This window comes from Rhinopithecus roxellana, chromosome 13, assembly GCF_007565055.1.
Source record: "Rhinopithecus roxellana isolate Shanxi Qingling chromosome 13, ASM756505v1, whole genome shotgun sequence".
NCBI lineage: Eukaryota > Metazoa > Chordata > Mammalia > Primates > Cercopithecidae > Rhinopithecus > Rhinopithecus roxellana.
The window spans coordinates 104,299,307-104,317,908 of record NC_044561.1 but is presented as its reverse complement, the minus strand read 5'-3'; the positions used below and the strand labels follow the sequence as shown (position 1 = coordinate 104,317,908).

The 18,602-nt window shown below is 53.6% G+C and overlaps 1 protein-coding gene across 1 annotated transcript in view; it reads right to left on the bottom strand.

Annotated features, from left to right (window-relative positions):
• Nucleotides 1–2,785: 2,785 nt before the first annotated feature.
• XKR7 (XK related 7) overlaps nt 2,786–18,602 on the bottom strand; it is a 33,918-nt gene continuing 18,101 nt past the window's right edge. The window contains exons 2-3 of the mRNA XM_010352817.2: nt 10,892–11,094; nt 2,786–9,667 (exon numbers count right to left, since the gene is read on the bottom strand). Coding sequence (XP_010351119.2) covers nt 8,715–9,667; nt 10,892–11,094 — 1,156 coding nt within the window. The 3' untranslated portion in view covers nt 2,786–8,714. The remainder of the gene's footprint in view (nt 9,668–10,891; nt 11,095–18,602) is intronic.

Genomic DNA, 18,602 nt, shown 5'->3' with positions numbered 1-18,602 from the left:
CCTTTGGGCTGTTCTGCATATGGAGTAGCCGTTCTTTTATTCCTCTACTTTCTTAATAAACTTGCTTTCACTGTACTGTATGGACTTACCCTGAATTCCTTCTCGTGTGAGATACAAGAACCATCTCTTGGGGTCTGGATGGGGACCCCTTTCCTGTAACAAAACCAACTCTGCCAATGCCTTGATCTTGGACTTCCAGCCTCCAGAACTGTCAGGAAATAAATTTCTGTTGTTTAAGCTGTCTGGTCTGTGGTATTTTGTTATGGCAGCCCGAGCAGACTCACGCACCTGGCAAGGTGGCTGCAGTGGCCTTGGGAGTAGCACATGATGCCATCCCGAGATAAGGCCAAGGGTTTCCCCTTCTTGTGTGTCTTTTTTTCATGGAGCAAAACCTTTCCCAGGAATCTTCAAAAGACTTCCCTTAAGAACCCAGGGGCCAGATGCATTTGCCAGGACTTTTTTTGGCTGGGTCAAAGACCGAATAACGGACCTAAACAGGAGAGTTTCTCTCTTCTTCAGGCAATAGTCAAGGGTGGGTGTGGCAGCTCCCTGGGTCCCAGACCTTGATGTCTCCTATTTTGTTGCTCCACCAAGCAGTGGTTCTGCTATCAACTGCAAGATGGCTCTCTCCACCCAGCTGCAGTCCAGCTAGTAGGGTCAACAAAGCAGAAAACATGAACTGTCTCTTTAAAGTGATGTAAGTAGCACAAATTTCTTCTTGGCCAGAACTTGGTTCATAGCTGAGCCTAGCTGCAAAGGAGGCTGGGAAATGTAGTCTTTTATTCGGAGTGGCTATGTGCCTAGCTAAAAACTCTTTAGAGAAAAGGAGGAACATGGATACTGGGGGACACTTAGCAGTCCCTACCTCACCAGAATTGGGTCACATGCCCCTGCCCCCATCAATCCCCGGTCAGGGGAATTATCTTAGACCAATGGTCCTCAAATGTAGGCATACATCAGAGTCACCCAGAAGGCCTGTCAAACAGATTGCTGTGCCCCGTCCACATGGTGGCTGATTTTGTAGGTCTGGGGCCTGAGAAACTGCATTTATAACAAGTTCCCTGCTGCTACTAGTCTGGAGACCACAGTTTGGAAACCACTGTCTTTGGTCAATCATGATTTGCCTCCTGGGGCCAGGTCAGGGTTACATTCCCTGGGCACTTTGGAGGGGGATCCTTGAAAAACTGGGGCTCCACCTGCATGAAAGCATGGTGAGAAAGCCTGTTGGATGGCAATCAGGAGAGTCTTATGGAAACAGGAAGATGGGTGGTTTGGAGAGGCTGTGGGGGCCAGGTGGGGTATGTCAGAGATGAGACTCGAGGTCATTTTAGGCCCAGTTTCTAAAAAGTCAGAATCTGGCAGAAGAGTTTGACTTTTATCCTGAAGGCACTGGGGAGCCATGGGAGGTTCTGAAGCAAGGAAATGCCATGATCAGATTTATGGAGGGTACATTAAAGTAGTGGTCCTTGGCTGGGTGCAGTGGCTCACGTCTGTAATCCCACCACTTTGGGAGGCCAAGGCTGGAGGATTGCTTGAGGCTATGAGTTCGAGACTAGCCTGGACAACATAGGGAGACCCTCATTTCTGTAATAATGTTTTAAAAATTAGCTGAGCATGGTAGCATGTGCCTGCAGTCCCAGCTACTCAGGAGGCTAAGGCAAAAGGATTGCTTGAGCCCAGGAGTACAAGGCTGCAGTGAGCTATGATTGCATCACTGCACTCCAGCCTAGGTGACAGAGTGAGACTCTGTTTCTGGAAAAAAAAAAAAAAGAAAAGAACTGCAAGGTCAGGTCCTCAGATCTGCTTGCACCAGAATGCAGGATTCCCAGCCATGTTCTTTAAACACACCTGAAGAACTTAAAAATGCAGATTTCCAGGCATGTTCTACCTACTCCCTGATTGTGGAGGCGGAAATATACATTTGAAACATATCCCGGGCCGGGCGCGGTGGCTCAAGCCTGTAATCCCAGCACTTTGGGAGGCCGAGACGGGCGGATCACGAGGTCAGGAGATCGAGACCATCCTGGCTAACACAGTGAAACCCCATCTCTACTAAAAAGTACAAAAAACTACCCGGGCGAGGTGGCGGGCGCCTGTAGTCCTAGCTACTCGGGAGGCTGAGGCAGGAGAATGGCATAAACCGGGGAGGCGGAGCTTGCAGTGAGCCGAGATCCGGCCACTGCACTCCAGCCTGGGCGACAGAGCAAGACTCTGTCTCAAAAAAGAAAAAAAAAAACATATCCCTTCTTCTCCAAGTGATTCTCATGCACTTTGAAGTTTGAGAACCACTGGATTAGGATGGAAGCCCTGGAGACAGAGGCCCCTCTAAGAGGCAATACCCCCTAGGATAGGATGTAAGCTCCTTGAGGGCAGGGACCTTGCCTGTTTTATATCTTTCTTGTTCACTATGCCTAGAACTGCCTGGCACCCAGTAGGTTCTCAATAAGTATTGGTTGTAGTGGAGTTAGGAACTTCAGTCTGGGTCCTGATTTTGTCATAGACTCATTCTGTGATCTCTGACAAGTATCCCCACCTTTATCTCCCCCCACCCACTTTATCTGTAAAATGAACTTGGAGATAATCTGTAGAACTTTTGTCCTTAGGATTCTAGTTGATCGATTGAGATGCTGTCCAATAAACAGGAGACGTTGTGTAATGTCCCACTCTCTCCCAGCCCCTTTCTCTCTTAAGCCACAGAGATTGTGGCAGGTGGTACCCTATCCATCCCTCTTTCCTCATCTCCTTCCCCTGGCCCAGAACAGCCAAAACAATAGGACACAAGCAGCACGTACTGAAATGACTTTTAATATCTCATGTTGCAGCAAAATTAAAAATATACAAAAAGTTCGTGGTGTACAAAAGAGTCTCAGTAAAGAGGCCCCAGCTTGGGGCCCCCTCCCCCTCCTGGGGGAAGCACAGAGGGTGAATGGGGGTCAGGGGATGGGGGATGGCACAGATGTAGTAAATACCAGGAGGTGGGACCAGGAAAAGGAAACAGAAGAGGACAGGGGTGAGGGCCCGTTAGGGAGGAAGAGACAACAGGTAGGGGAAGAATCACTCGGAATTGTGCTGACAGAGGGAGATTAGCCCCTCAGGCATGGCTAGTGATTCCTAGAGTTACAGGGGCATGGAGGGGAGGATCAGGGCTGGGGGTATTCTGGTGGGACCCTCAAAAGAACTGGGTTCTGGTCTCACCCTGCCACCAACTTGCTGTGTGACCTTGGGCTGGCCATCTCCCATCTCTGGGCTTGCCCCTTCAGTAAAATAGGATGCTGGATATCTAAACCATTGATTCCTAACATGGGGTCCCAGACCCTCAGGGCCTGTGAAAGCAGGAATGGGTGCCCACGAGTGCTTTTGAGAATTTTGTATTAAGCAACTCAATAAAATACAAATATTCCCCCACCGTCAAGCCCTAGAAGTTGACTTGAGGCCTTGGAAGCATTTATCTGCAATCAGAAGCTCAGTTTGAGTTAATTTAATGTGGGAAAATGAATTCTTCTTCAAGAAATGAGGCTGGTTTGGAAGAAAAATCTTCCAAACCACAGGATCCTCAGGGAAGAAAATAATGAGGGAGCTATGGGAACAGTTCAGATCCCTTCCAGCTATTTCATGATGGGTTTGGAAAGCCAGTGGGGCTGGGGGCTATGTTTATATGAGGCCCCTCCAAGTTCAGTGGTTTAGCTCAATGGAGACCAGGCAGAAAAGGGTAGGATTCGATCTGGGGGAATTTGGGTGAGAGAGAGATGGAAGAATCGTCTTTTACCCCCTGGCGCCTTCTGTACCCCCTCTGTCCTAGGGTACCCTCCATTCTGAGATTATTGCAGGTGCCCTGGGACCCCCACCCCTTCAGCCTGGCCCGGAGGTGCTCTTGCAGCGGTTATGCATAGAATAAAGGCCAGGGTTGCTGAGGAGAGGGCAGCCTCCTCCTCCAGAGAAGGGAAGGGTGGCAGAAGCCCAGCACAAGGGGTAACCTCTCTGTCCCCTGGGGAGTTTTCTGTCTCCAGAAACCAGGCCAGGCTTGAACGGGGCCTTCCTTTTCCACTCCCACATCTCCTGCTCCGGAGTTCTTCCTCCCCATACCTCTATCAGCAGCAGCCAAGGACCCAGAAATGTCCTATCCTCTCCCCAACCAGAATGGCATATTGCAGCCCCTTTCCTCCCCAGCCCGGGGTCTCAGAAGCTTCTGTGGTTGGGAAGGGGGACTCAGACCCTAACCCCACTGCTGCCCATGTGGCTTGGCACCCACTCAGTCCCTTCCATTGAGACACTGCAAAGCACTTTAAAACATAAACTGACAGCTCCCCCTACCAACCTCTACTGCAGGCCCCACCACAGCTTGAACTGGGAGGGAAACAGGTGCCAAAGGTGGCAGGGGCCAGCACAGAATGGGACAGTTGGGTCCTGGCTTTCAGTCCACATCCTGCACCTGGACTCCCCTGCAACCCAATGTCAATTCCTCCTAACCAGTGGCCCCCAAGCTAGAAAAGACTCCAGCAGCCCCTAACCTGAGGCACTGGAGGGCCTGTAGCCCTTATCAGATGATGATTCCCAAACCAGGGACCCTGTGGACCCCCAGACTTCCCTTTTCAGCCAAGAGGGCAGTGGGCTCAGTTCTCAGATAGCCAGGTGATGGGGATTTAGGGTTGGACTAGCAAAGTCTCAGAGGGAGCCATAGCCTCTGTCCCTGACTTCCCCTGAGGGGTTTCCAGACTCTGCAGGACGCTCTAGAACCTTCTCAACATTTTGAACAGTAAGTCTCAAACTGGTGGCACATGGGCCAAATATGAGCGGCCTGCAGTTTCCCAAACATTTGATTTTTAGTTCCTACAGGCAGGGCACACAGTCACTCTCCTGTTTGCCAGAGTCCCCACCACTCCCTATTGTCTCCATTACTCTTCGTTTCACTATCTTGAGGCATTTGAGTTTGCATCCCATGCAGCCCTTGTCCCAGAAAACCTTCTCCCTACTGTCCGAGGCTTCTGTGGACTCCAGGCCCAGATGAATTCCAAGGGAAGAACCTGCAGAACTCAAGTACTTAGGAGGGTGTTGGCTGCAAGCAAGACCTTCCCTGAATATTCCCAGCCCCCTCAGCCCTTATCCAGAGACCTGGACTTTCCCCAGGTCTCACCTTTCCTGCCCTCTGCCTGCCCTGACTCTCATGGGTGGCATGCCTCTGTGGGACACAGGTGTAGCAGGGAGCTGACTGGGGGTAAGGCAGATTTTGGGGAGACACAAGAATGAGGCAGATGATAGGAGGGGATCAAACAAGGCCCCCTTGTTGGGGAGCCCTCTGTGGGGGAGTGGGGAGGTCTGCGCTGTTCAGGCTGGGGTGACAGTTACAAGACACATGGCACATCAGTGCCAGGAGGTGCCATGATGGGGGTGTGGTGCCTGCAGAGGTTTGGGGAACACAGTCAACAGCCTGGGGGTCAGTTCTAAGAAAACAGGGAGACAGAAGTCTGCCCTAGAAATGGGGACACTGGTCTCCTGGGGTCAGAGGTAACTGAGGGCAGGGTCTGCCATATTTGGTACCCAAAGCATCCTGTTCTCTTCTGTTCCTGGCAAAATCAAGACGCACCCAACTACCTCTCATCCCCAGGGAAATCCTAACTGCCACTGACTTCCTGTGTGGCCTTTGGTGAGTCCTTGGTCCTCTCTGGGTCTCACTTTCTCCTATCTAATGTATATGGAGGGCAGGTGGCTTAAGGGACCCTCAGGGACCCTCTGGGCTGCAAGGACCCTGGGAGGGTGGGAAGGACTAGGAAGGACTGAGCATCTAGACTAGGGTGGGGGTCAGGGGACAGGAGGCAGAGGACCGGGGGTCAGTTCTGCCAGGGGAGAGACTGGCTGAGGTAGATTGTGTCACAGAAAGAAAAACAAAACAACAGCTCTAAGGGGATGGACCCCTCCCTCATCTGACTCCTCTATCCCAGTGAAATGAAGGGATGAGCCAGTGGAGCAGGGGGCCTCAGGCCTGGTCCCAAGCTCCTGGGTGGAGAGTCCTTAAAGGGCTGAGACTCTTCTGAGAGTGAGAAGCAGGAGAAGGTGACTGCAGCCCTCTCTCTGGGCCCTTGGTGGCCATTTCTGTGCCCAGATGTCCCTGCAGGCAGAGGCCCTGAGGGAAGGGTGTGTGGGGTTGATAAGAGGCGGGGAGTAGGGGTGGAGTAAAATCCAAAAGTGTGGCCATGGCTTCCCTGTGAGCCTCAGACCATGCCAAGCCCTGCCAGCACATCCCTGCCCCTTGGGAATCTCCTGGAGCGTAAAGGACCCCAGCTAGGACTTTTCCTCTAGAAGGCAGCAGCCAGATGGGCCATTCTGGGATACTGGGGAGGAGAACAACTTGCCAAGGGTGACCCTCATGCTAGCTCTCTGGGCCTCAGTTTCCTCATCTGTAAGATAGGTTGATAATGCCTCTCTTGCAGGGATGTCATGACCAGAGGAGAGTGTGAGTGAAACGACATGGGGTGAAAATTCCTGGCACAAAGTCAGCTCTGGAGAAACAGTCTGTTTCTGGTTCTGGGTCCGCATCCTCAAAGCTCCCGTCTCACAAAGGCTTTGTGTGTGAATTCAGTCTCCGAAGATGGATTTGGGCAGAGAACAAGCAGGATGGATGAGCCCAACAGAGCGGGCCTGGGTCAGCCTTGGGCTTCTTCCACCTCCCATCACCCTTGAGGCCTGGTTCCTGAGGGTGCTTAGCAGCAGAAAGAAGGAAAAGCACTCTTGCTGTGTTGGCAGGAGGGATGATGCACAAACCATCTCGGCCTGTGTGCTGGTGGGGAGGGTGACTTGTATCATGGTTGTGATTGTGCTTGTGTGTATGTGGGCAGTCTGGCCCTCTCTGCCTTTGGGGTCACCCTGCATCCCCAGCAATTCATCATTACCCATCACCTTTTGATGGGCAGCCCAGAGTCTGGGACCTTGAGAGAGTAGCTGCCACTCTGGGCCTCAGTTTCCCATCTGTAACCCAAGAAAGGCTGAACCAGGGAGGTCTAAGCACCCTTCTAATTTGCATAGTCTAGGATTCTCATGGCCCACCTCACTCCAGGATCAGGTTTGCATCTGTCCTTACCATCCCCTGCTGTCCTCTCCCACTGATCACACCTAAGTTGCTGTGGGAGTGTGTGTGTGTCTCTGTGTGTGTGAGGAGGGGGCAGGGTTCCCAGCTCTGCTAGAGGCTCTGTCTCCTCACTCCATGGAACTGCCTACTTCCCCTCTCCCATATGCCCCCTCAATCCAGCACTAGCTGTCCTAGGTGGGAGGAGGGGCCTTGGGTGAGTCCCCTGGGCACACCAGGATGTTCAGGCCATGGGAATAGACCACAAGTCCTGGGGAGTCATCAGATCTAAGGCAAAACAAGTCAGTTTCCCAGATGTCACCCCAGAGAGCCCCATTTGCAGGGTGGCTGAGAGCCAGGATTCATGTCACATCCCCAAAGCTATTTTTTTTCCAGCTGGGAACCAGTTGGCAGCTGAAATGTCTCAGGGGTTCTGAGGACAATTTCCTTTTAGAAAGATGGCTATGGACCAAGGTAACAGGGGCCTAGAGCTCCCATGAGCCCCAGAAGTCTAGAATCAGAGCACCCATTCCTAGAAAATTCCATTCACGCTGGGCTCTAGAACCCCTTCTCCCCCACCACCATGACAGGTGCTAGAATCCCCCACAGCAGAGCAGCAGGGCTCCAGTGTCCTCCCCCATCACAACAGAATACACAGATCAGAGTGGCTCCCTGGGACATTTGATCGGCCTAGCACTCTAGAACTCAATCTAGAACTAAGCGTGCTTCTGGATCAGTTCCTCTGATAAATGTGCTAAAACCTCAGCTGCACTTGAGCCCAGAGATCTTTCCAGACATCTTATCTGCTGTGCTGAAGACCTGTATCTAGAAGCCACATTCCAGGTACTCATCTAGAACAAAGAATGGCTCCTTCACACATTTCATCCGAGGCATGTGGATCCTCATCCTTCACAGAGCACACAACAAGAGACATCTCCTGAGGAGTTCATTCTTGTTCGCTGTGCTCCAGATTGCAGGTTCCCCTTCCCCAAGTCTTCCACCCCTCCACGCTTCTGCCAGCCTAGACCCCCACAGTTCTTTCTCCTGTCCATCTCCAGCACTGCCAGCCCCCCACCCCAACACCCTGCCCCACCCTAACTCCCTTCTTCAACTCCCTCTTGCCCTGGCTCCAGGCCCCAGATGCTACAGGAGCCAGGCCATCCCTGTCCACATGATGCTCCAACCTCACCCCATCCGTTCCACAGCCTCCTCCATCCTTCTCAGAGATCTTTTGCCACCACAGAGGCAGCCCACTCTCCACAACCCCGGAGGAGCACAGGGTCTAGGTCATGGACCCCAGACAGTGCCCTTTCTCTGGCAAGTCCAGCAGGGGCAACATATGGGCAATGCCAGGCAGGGAAGAGGTGTGGAGACCCCATGAAAGCAGGGCAGCTCGAAAAGTGTAGCACCAGATGATTCCCCAGGCCCTGGGTCAGGGGAATTTAGGGAATGGGCCACAAGGCTGAAAACGGGGCCCAGGGCTGGGGCCTCTGCAAGGCTGCCCCCTCCCCTAAAAGAACCCAAAAGTGGGGCTGCTCTACTCTTGGACCAACAGATCCACTCCCCCTTAGCCTGGTGGCCCTGAAATTCCGGGCTCAACACTGTGGCCGATGTGGGATCAGCCAAGCCTGTCCCTTTTGTGCGGGGACACTGTAGCCTACACTGTGGTCTCATACTCTAGCAGCTCCTGGGTGGTCCCCACACTCCGGTACTGCAACCGGGGCGTGGCAGGTGAGGAGTACTCCAGTGCCAGGATGGTCTTCCGGAGCCGGCGGTCAATAAAATGAGCATCCCACGCAGGGTACTTCTTGCGAGGCAAGTCAATCCGGATGACAGGCCCCTCTGTCCGCGAGGTGCGGGCCACTGGTGTGGGAGGCAAGCCAGGCCGCACCTGGAAGACAGGTGGGGTGGGGGTTCCTGCACGCTCTCCTGCCGAGGCCCCATCCCGCTCAGCACCTGTAGTCCTCGGCAGGGACCTGGGGGGACTCGTGATGGCGTCAGCGGGTGGGCCACAGGGCTCTGAGGCCTTACGGAAGATGCAACCAGGTGCCTGGGGACCCAGCATGGGCCCGTTGGGGTGCAGGAGACAGTAGTAGACACACATGAAGAATATGCCCAGCGCAAAGCTGGAGGCCACCACGCAGACCATGATGAGGGAGTAGAAGTCGGTTGAGAAGTTGCGATTGGAGTACCAGAAGCCGGTGAGTGCAGCGTTCTCCAGCAGGACGATGCAGTGGTAGAGGGTCATGCGGCGTCGGCTACGGCCCTCCTTGACGTTGAACCAGCAGAAGATGTAGATGATACCCACCACCATGTTGTAGATGATCTCCTCCCATTTGGACATGCAGAAGTCCGTCTCCCCTTGGATGACCCAGAAGGTCATGACGCACCAGTGGGCCACGATGAAGATGCCAAAGTAGAGCTTGTAGACGCTGGCAAAGAGTGCGAAGGCCAGGCTGCGGGCGGCAATGGTGAACAGGTGCCACAGCACCTGGGCCACGGCGCCCTTGTAGGACAGCGGCCGCTTGTCGTCCCGCGAGTCCCGCAGCACCTTCTGGTAGGAGGCCAGCGTCCAGGCCAGAGACACGAGGGAGGCAGAGGTGGAGAGGGCTGTGGAGACAGGGCAGGGGCGGGGTGGGCTGGGTTAGGGGCGGGCTCGGGTTGGGGTCTGGGGAGAGGCGGAGGGTTCTGGGACAGGAGCCAGGTTTTGAAGAGGTGTGAGGAAAGGGGCTATGGATCAGCAGGGGTGTGGGGAAGGTCTGGGTGGCGGGGAGCTTCAAGAGACATGATGAGGCGTGGTGAGGGTGCACGGGACTGGGTACTTCTGCAAAGTGGGAGCATAAAGGGAGACGAAGATGGGGGTTTGGCCTTCATCTAGGACTCTGGTATGGGGCTGTTAGGGTTCAGGGGTCTTGGTGGGAGGGTGGGAAATGAGGGTCCAGGACGCTGGGAGTGGAAGAGGAGGTGAAGAGGAGGTCATGATTAGGGTATGGAGCAGAAAGGAGGGACCATTAGAAGTCGTGGGCCACCAGTAGGAGGCCAGGCATGGAGGGGAATATCTAGAGCTGAGTTGAGCAGAACTGAGGGGCAGGGGTGGGGAGACCCAAGGTGGGAAGCATTGTGATTGGGATCCAGTATCTGGGCAAGGGATCCCCAGGGTCCTGAGGGGTGGTGATAGTCTTTTGGGACACTGAGGATGGATTGGGCAGGGACTGGGTGGGGAGAGCATGGAGTGCTTCAGGGAGACAGGGGGATGCGGTTTTTCTCTGATATTGAGGGGCTTGGCCTGGTCTGTCATTACGAAAGGGGCAAGGTGGGAAATTAACAGGGCCTTAGGGAGGAGGAGGGGATGAATGCCAGGACTAGGCCTGGGAGGACCCCCCCGGGGACCCCAGTGAAGTAGGCTCTCCGGAAACTGATGGTGATTGGCCAGGTCTATGAGGCAGGGGGTCCCCAGGAGATGCAGGCCGGGATCAGGTTAGGGAACGAAGTGGGCAGGGGATTCCCCAGAGGGTCTAGGTGTTTGGATGGGAGATGGGGTTTGGTTGGCTCTGGCAACGGGGAAGGGAGGAGGGCGGGAGAGCCCAGGGGGCTTGATGGGTGTCGGCCAGGTCCCTCCTCACTCTGAGTGTAAGTGGGCCATCGAAGGGGATGCGGCGGTCTCGAGAGACCTGGAGGGTGGTGAGGATAGAAGGGGCAGGCCTCCGTAAACCCTGACTGAGTGAGCCCTGGGCTGGGGTGGGGAAGCGCACAGGGCATCCCCAGGGAGCCTGAAGCAGGGAGAAAGGCCCGGTGGGGCGGTCCCAGGCGCGGAGGGTGAAGGGGCGGGCTCACCCGGCAGCAGGTCGGGCGCACCACCGCGGTGCACCAGCAGGCTGAGCTGCAGCACTAGCTGCGGCGCGCTGCGCAGGAAGGTCTCCAGCAGGCGCAGCATGCTCACGTCGGCGCTCTCGAACAGCATCCGCCAGTAGAAGTGGCGCCGCAGCCGCTCCCCGCGCCAGCGGCTCTGCAGCCCCAGATACAGGGCGCGCAGGTACCTGCGGGAAGGACGCGGCGCTCAGGCTCCCGCGCGCTCGTTCCTCTCGCTCTGTCCCACCCGCCCCGAGCCGCCCACAGGCGAAGGGGGCAAGTCACTCTCTATGCTGAGCTTGTTTCCTCAGCTGTGAAATGGGCATTTCGAAAGGATCACCTTATGAGGCTGCCGTTGAAGAGTACTGAATGAACTCATGAGCTTAGAGAAAGGACTGGTACTAAGTAAAGCCTTTAATACAACAGCAGCATCACCATTGTTCCTATAACGGGTTGGGGCGTGCTTTCTTTGCAGGGTTACTGACACCTTGGAGTGCACTGAGCTTACAATAGCCCTGTTACCCGTCCCTTATTTTGTTTTATTTTAGAGATGGGGTCTCATTCTGTCACCCAGGCTGGAGTGCAGTGGTGCGATCTTAGCTCACAGCAACTTCAAACTCCTGGGCTCAAGGAATCCTCCCGACTCAGCCTCCTAAGTAGCGACTGCAGGCATGTACCACTACACCAGGCTAATTTTTAAATGTTTTTTCTGGCTATGTTGCCCAGGCTGGTCTTGAACTCCTGGCCTCGCCTCAAGCGATCATCCTGCTTTGGCCTTTCAGGGTGCTGGGATTATAAGCATGAGCCACCGCACACGGCCCAATCCCCATTTTGTAGGTGAGCAAACTGAGACTCAGAGAGGTATGTCATTTATCCAAGGTCACACAGCTAGGACACAGTAAAACCAGGACTCAAACCCAGTCATTCTGGCCTCAGGGCCGGCACTCTAACCATTAGGCAACACTGCCTCTGACTGTAAACCATAAAAAGTTTTGCTCACATAGGTTCCTTCCAGGAACAGTCCCTACCGCCTGGTGCCAGCCCCAGTTCTGTTGCCACCAGCAGCTCCCTGGCCTGTTCCCTTCTCAGTGCCTAGTTGAGGTGAGATCCTCACCGCTCAGTGCCCAGCTCTCACCTCAGGGTGCAAGGAAGGTGCTCACAGCCACTTTTCCTTGGCATCTGAAACTGTTGCTTCCTCTCATGCCACTTCTCCCAACAAACTCTACGGCTCTTCATGGCCGCTTTGCACAGGTCACAGAGCCAGAGCTCACAATGTTCTCCCTCCTTGCTGAGGAATTGTACCTACTGTTTCCTCTCCCTAAAACACCCTGCCCTATCCCCTAAGCCCATCCCAGCCCCAACCCGGGATGACTCTTGTTTTTTTCCCCAGGCTCAGCTTTTGAACACAATTTTGTCCATAAAGCTTCAGCTGACCACCTTCCACCTAGGGTAAAGGTCTCTCCCAGGCTTCCGTCTAATCTACTAGCACTTGTCACAGTGCGTTGTAACTGCCTGGTTATGTGCGCATCACCCCCATGCTGAGTACCTGGAGAAAGACTAGGCTGGCTTGCTAACTGCTGCATCCTCAATTCTTAGCACATAGTAGGTGCTTAATCTATGTGGGCTGAATGAATGAAAGTGTGCATGGCTGCAAGCTTGTTGAACTGAATGGAACTCTAGTAATCCTATAGGGGCATAGAAGGGACTCTGAAGTCCTGAGATCAATCCCTGACTTGGCTTCTAATTTACGTGTGATCTTGAGCAAGACCCTCTCTGAGCCCTAGTTAATCCCTCCCAAAGTGGTGGTGAGGATCAAATGAATGAAAAGAAACTTCGCATATTATGAAGTGCACAGTGCCCATGTAAGGTGAGAGGGGACCTATCCACACAGATCTCTGGGTCTGATTTCCCCTCTGCCCTGGTTCCTTGCCCAGAAGCTCCACTCCTGCAGCTACAGACCCTGCCACCTTCCCAGCAACCCCCACCCCTGCCAGCTCCCCAAACTCTCTAATTCACGGGGCAGGCACACCCTTTGCTGGAAACCAGAGGACTCTTCCAAAAGTGGCTTTCACAGGAAACTGGGGGTGGTGTGTGTGTGTGTGTATGTGTGGAGGGGTAACCCTTACACAGATTCTGTGACCTGCTGCCTGGATCTGAAACTGGGGAGCCAGGGATTTGGGGTCTATTCCCAGGGTGAAGTGCTGGCACTTCCAGGATGTTGTTTGGGAACCAGGGGACTCACTCTATTCACAGCCCAAAGGAGGAAGTCAGAGTGCTCCCTGGATGTGGGACCAGCTGATACCAAGTTTCCTCAAATGAGTATACTGGTCTCACCAGCTGTGTGGCCCTCTCTAGGCCTCAGTTTCTCCATCTGCCAATGAAAGGGATGAGTTTGATGACTCTGGAGATCCTTTCAGAGTGAATATTCTGGGACTCTCTCTGCAAAATGTGGCCAGGAACATCCCATTTAGGACCCTCCTCCCCATCCCTGGGTCATCCTGGCATCAGTCTATGACGTAAACACACTGTCAACATAACAAATGACAGGACTGGCAGCCAGGATGGGGAAGGGGGCTGTTCCCTCAGAAGCTGACTCTGGAAATGAAAAGCCCCCTCTGACCAACTCTCCTGTGCCATGCTGGAATTCCTTCAGCCATTTCCAGCCTGATGCATCTATACTCACATGCTCCCCAGGACACGGACCTCAGCCTGGTGCATCTATACCTACTGCTGACACGCTCCCCAGGACAAGGACCTCAGCCTGGAGCATCTATACCCACTGTTCACACGTTCCCCAGGACAGGGACCTCAGCCTGGTGCATCTATACCCACTGCTGACACGCTCCCCAGGACAAGGACCTCAGCCTGGTGCATCTATACCCACTGCTGACACGCTCCCCAGGACAGAGACCTCAGCCTGGTGCATCTATACCCACTGCTGACACGCTCCCCAGGACAGAGACCTCAGCCTGGTGCATCTATACCCACTGCTGACATGCTCCCCAGGACAGGGACCTCAGCCTGGTGCATCTATACCCACTGCTGACACGCTCCCCAGGACAAGGACCTCAGCTTCTGAGCAGCTCCAGGGCTGGATTGTGTTTCTTCTGATAAGCAGAAATTTGTCTCCCTGTATCTTCCATTTTCTGGACTCCTGCTTACCCCACACATAAGGATCCCTGCAGCCAGAATGATTCATTCATGTAGCAGGTGGATTTTGACCACCTGCTCTGTGCCAGGCTGTGTGCCCTTATGTATCTCCCAGTCCCATGGAAGAGAGACAAGATAGGAGGTGAAATAATGCTACAAGATGCCTTGAAGGGAAGAAACATTTGATCTCAGTTTTTTTGTTTGTTTTTGTTTTGTTTTGTTTTGTTTTCAGACAGTTTCGCTCTTGTTGCCCAGGCTGGAGTGCAGTGGCGCGATCTCGGCTCACCACAATCTCTGCTTCTGGGGTTCAAGTGATTCTCCTGCCTCAGCCTCCCGAGTAGCTGGGATTACAGGCATGCGCCACCATGCCTGGCTAATTTTGTATTTTTAGTAGAGACAGGGTTTCTCCATGTTGGTCAGGCTTGTCTCAAACTCCCCACCTTAGGTGATCCGCCCGCCTTGGCCTCCCAAAGCGCTGGGATTACAGGCGTGAGCCACCATGCCCGGCCTGATCTCAGTTTTAAAGCATGGGTTGGCATTTGAAGGCACACAAGAGAGGGAAGGTCATTCCAGGTGGAAGAATCAGCTGAAGCAAAGGCTCAGAGGCCTGAAAGAATTTGGCCTTTTAGGGGAATGACCAGAGGTTTGCTGGGCCTGGACAGGGGGTTTTAATGGGCAGGGGCATAAGGAGACTAGAACTGTGAAGGGCATCAAATTCTGGGCTGAAGAGTTCAGACTTTATTCTCTATCTGAATGCCATCCCAGAATCAGGGGTGATGAGCTTGGCTCAGTGGCTTAGAAAGCTTGCTGTGGAGGCTGGCTTGGAGGAAAGCCAGGAGAGGCTGGGTTTTGGTCCAGGTCTGAAATTACAGGGCTGAGCTAAGGCAGGGGATAGAGGAGGGGCAGAGAGAGATCTGGAGATGACCAGAGGTGGGGGCTGGGGGAGAAACCAAGATGGCCCCTAGAACTTCTGAGGGCCTAGAACACAGGCGGTCTTTTCTAGCCTCCATCCCCCCTGCCACCACATTCCCTTCCCCTTCCTGTGGCTCTGGCTTTGACTAGGAAGGAGAGACCAGCTGGTCCAATGTGAAGGGGCCTGGGGAGTTGGGGGAAGGTGACACCCTGGAAGTTTCTCTCAGGCTGGAAGACCATCTGTTTCCGGGCCCGGGTCAGCATGAGAGAGGGCCTGGCCCCCAGCCAGCATCCATCACTACCTGACGGGCCGTCTGCCCACCTCCCTGCCCACTCCTGCCCCTTCCTCTGCCAGCTCCCAGCTAACCACAGACAAAGGGCTCACACAGCCCAGGGCCACCGTGGGCAGGAGCAGGGATGGAGGAAGAGAAGAGAGGAAGCCTCTGAGTCCCAGGAATGTGGGGTCAATGGGGAGTGTGGAAAGACCACACTGTGGTGTGGGGATAAAAGGCCTGGGTTCTGCCTTGCTGTGCCCCTTTTGGCAACAGGACCAAAACCGTGGATGTTCCCTCCAGCCAGCACAAAAAGCTCTCTGCCAAGGGCCTGTGAGATTTTCATGGGCCTAGGAAAATGTTTGAAGCCTGAAAAAAAATTGGCTCCAAAACACAGGGAAAAACTACAGAATCAAAATTAATAAATGTTTAATTAAACGTCTGCAAAACAGAACATGATGTCAGCCAGTCAACTACAATTTGGCTTTTATCTGGTCATATATAATTTACATGGGATGTTTGATGTAGCTGCATTTTAATATGCTTGATGGATGTGGTGCCCACAAAGGTCTTAAAACAGTCCTGCCCAGGACATGCAACCTCATTTCCCTGGCCCTCAGTTTCCCTTCTCTAAAATGGGAATGGCACTTGCCATTCTGCCTATACATAGCCACTGGGGTAAGGATGAGGGAGGAAAGGTAGCAATAGCTGGCATGTGGGTTTGATTCCCATCTCCGTCCCAGACCCACTGTGTGACCTTGGGTAGTCTCTCCGCTTCTCTGAGCTTTATTTTCCTCCTTATTGTGAGCATTAAATGAGTGATGGGGCAGGGTGCAGTGGCTCATGCCTGTAATCCCAGCACTTTGGGAGGCTGAGGTGGGTGGATCTCTTGAACCAGGGAGTTCGAGACCAGTCTGGGCAACACAGTGAGTCACTGTCTACACACACACACACACACACACACACACACACACACACACACACACGCAGTGAATTTAAATAGTTTATAAACTGTAAAGGGTGTCCATAGAGGGAGTAGCATACACTGGGCAGGGGCCTCTGGAAGCAACCTCTCTTGAAACCTCCTCCAGGAAGTCCACTCTATCCCACATCGTGCTCTATTTGAAATGAAGTTGAAAGAAGCTGATCTTCACCCAAGAGAAGAACACCCCACCTCAGGGAAGGGAATCCAGATTGGGGGTGGTGTACATCTGATCTTCTCCAAAATTATCCCCAGGCCAGGTGTGGTGGCTCATGCCTGGAATACCAACATTTTGGGAGGCCGAGGCGGGAGGACCACTTGAACCCAGGAGTTCAAGACCAGCCTGGGCATCGCAGAGAAACCCTATCTCTACAAAATATTTAAAAATGGGCCAGTGTGGTGGCGTGTGCCTGTAGTCCCAGCTACTTAGGAGGCTGAGGCAGGAGGATTGTTTGAGTCCAAGAGTTCGAGGCTGCAGTCAGCCATGACTGCACTATTGCACTCCAGCCTGAGTGACAGAGCAAGACCCTGTCGCTAAAAAACAACAAAATCCCCAGTCTGTCCATGTCTCCTCTGCTACCACCTGTGCAGGCCACAGTCATCTTGCCTGGGTGACCACGTCAGCCTTCCATGTGGGCTGCCCGAATCCACTCCTGCCTCCCTACAGTCCATTCTCCACATGGCAACCAGTGGGATATTTTTAAAACCTGTCAGATCATGTCATTCCCCTTCGCAAAGCCTTCCAAGGGCCTCCCATCACACTTGGAATAAAACCCACGCTTCTCCCCTCGGCGTGCAGGCCCTAAACCATCTGGCCCTGCCTGTTTCTCTCACCTCATCTCGAACCACTGTCCCACTTGTTCCTGACACTCCAGATGCGCTGGGGGGATCCTAAAACTCAGCCAGACTCATCCCTGGCTCAGGACATCTGCACTTGCTCTGCCTGGAACACCCCTTTCCCAGATCCTCCCGTGGCTGGCTCCTCATCACTTCACACCTTCTCAAAGAGGCCTCCCAGGCCACCCTTGCCAACTCACTCTAGTCTACCACACCCCCTTGTATTATTTGCTTCTTAACCTACACTATGAAATCACCGTTTATTTATTTATTTTCCATTCTCCCACTGTAAATCCATGAGGGCAGGGACATCCCTCCTGACCTTACAGGGCTCTGGGGTTTCTCTCCTTGAAGTTGCCAAGAGCCAGGACACCTCACAGGCTCCTCCCGCCCTCGCTGACTCATGCTTGTCCTTCTTCCAACAGGAAGCACTCCCTGATGCCCCTCTAGCCCAGTTAGGCCTTGCTTTCTCTAACAGCTCTCAGGCTTGAACTGCGTGAGGCCTGAAGTGAGCCAGACACTGCAGTTTGTGCTGTTAACCTAACAGGCAACTTCTGCTGTCCCCATTTTATAGATGAGGAAACAGAGGCCCTCAGTCTGTTTGGAATCTAATTTACTGACCCCCAGTCTTGTGCTCAGAGAAGAAGCTTGTCCGGGAAGAAACTGGAAGAGCATGAGTGTATATTGCTTGGGGTGGGGGTGGGAGCAAAAAGGCGACGCCTGGCAAGGAGAGTAGAAGCTAGAGTATGAAATCTCTCCTGTCAGGGATCTAAAAACCTGTCTCTTCTGAACCTCACTGCCTCCGTGAACAGGTTGCAGCATCCATAAATGAATAGGAGCTCATTCCCTTCTCCCCAGGCCCATCCTACCCTCCCCATAGCAACTTTCCAGTGTCCGCCAGTCCCCCAGAGTTTGGGGGCTGCTCTCTAATGGGCAGGAGGGGAAAAGATAAGGGGATCCCATATTCTTGAGAAGCCAGGAAGCTTCTGGCAGTGTCTGCATCACCCCATCTCTCTCCTGTTCTTTGTTCCTGAGTCACCCCAAGTCTCTGGTTCTAGGTCAGGGTTTCTGGCCTGCAACTCAGTCCGTTCAAACAGTCAAACCTGGGCCCAAGCCTGTACCCATTCCTTTGACCTCAGATCCTGAGTCACTGTCTCTGTCTGTCTGTGGATCAGATCAGCCTGTCCATTGTGTCTGTCCCTTGAACGCAGGGCCAGCCTATTTATCATTCCTGCATTTCTGTCAGGAGTCTGTTAGTCAGTCAGTCTTACCCTGGAATCCTGGCTCAGTCCCTGACTCAGTTCCGGAATCCTGGAATCCTGTCCTTTAGACTGTGGGCCACATAGTCTCTCAGATGTTATGTCCTATTGGCCTGACCCTGTGATCCTGGGTAAGCCTGTCTGCCTGCACTTAGAGGCCAGGAGCTTCAGTCTGCGTCCCCTGGATGCCAGACAGCTTTCTATCCTATGAATACGAGGTCTGCTTTTCTGTCTGTGTCTTGATACTGGGTCTGTTTGGTGGTCTGTCTGTCTGTGTCTTGGAT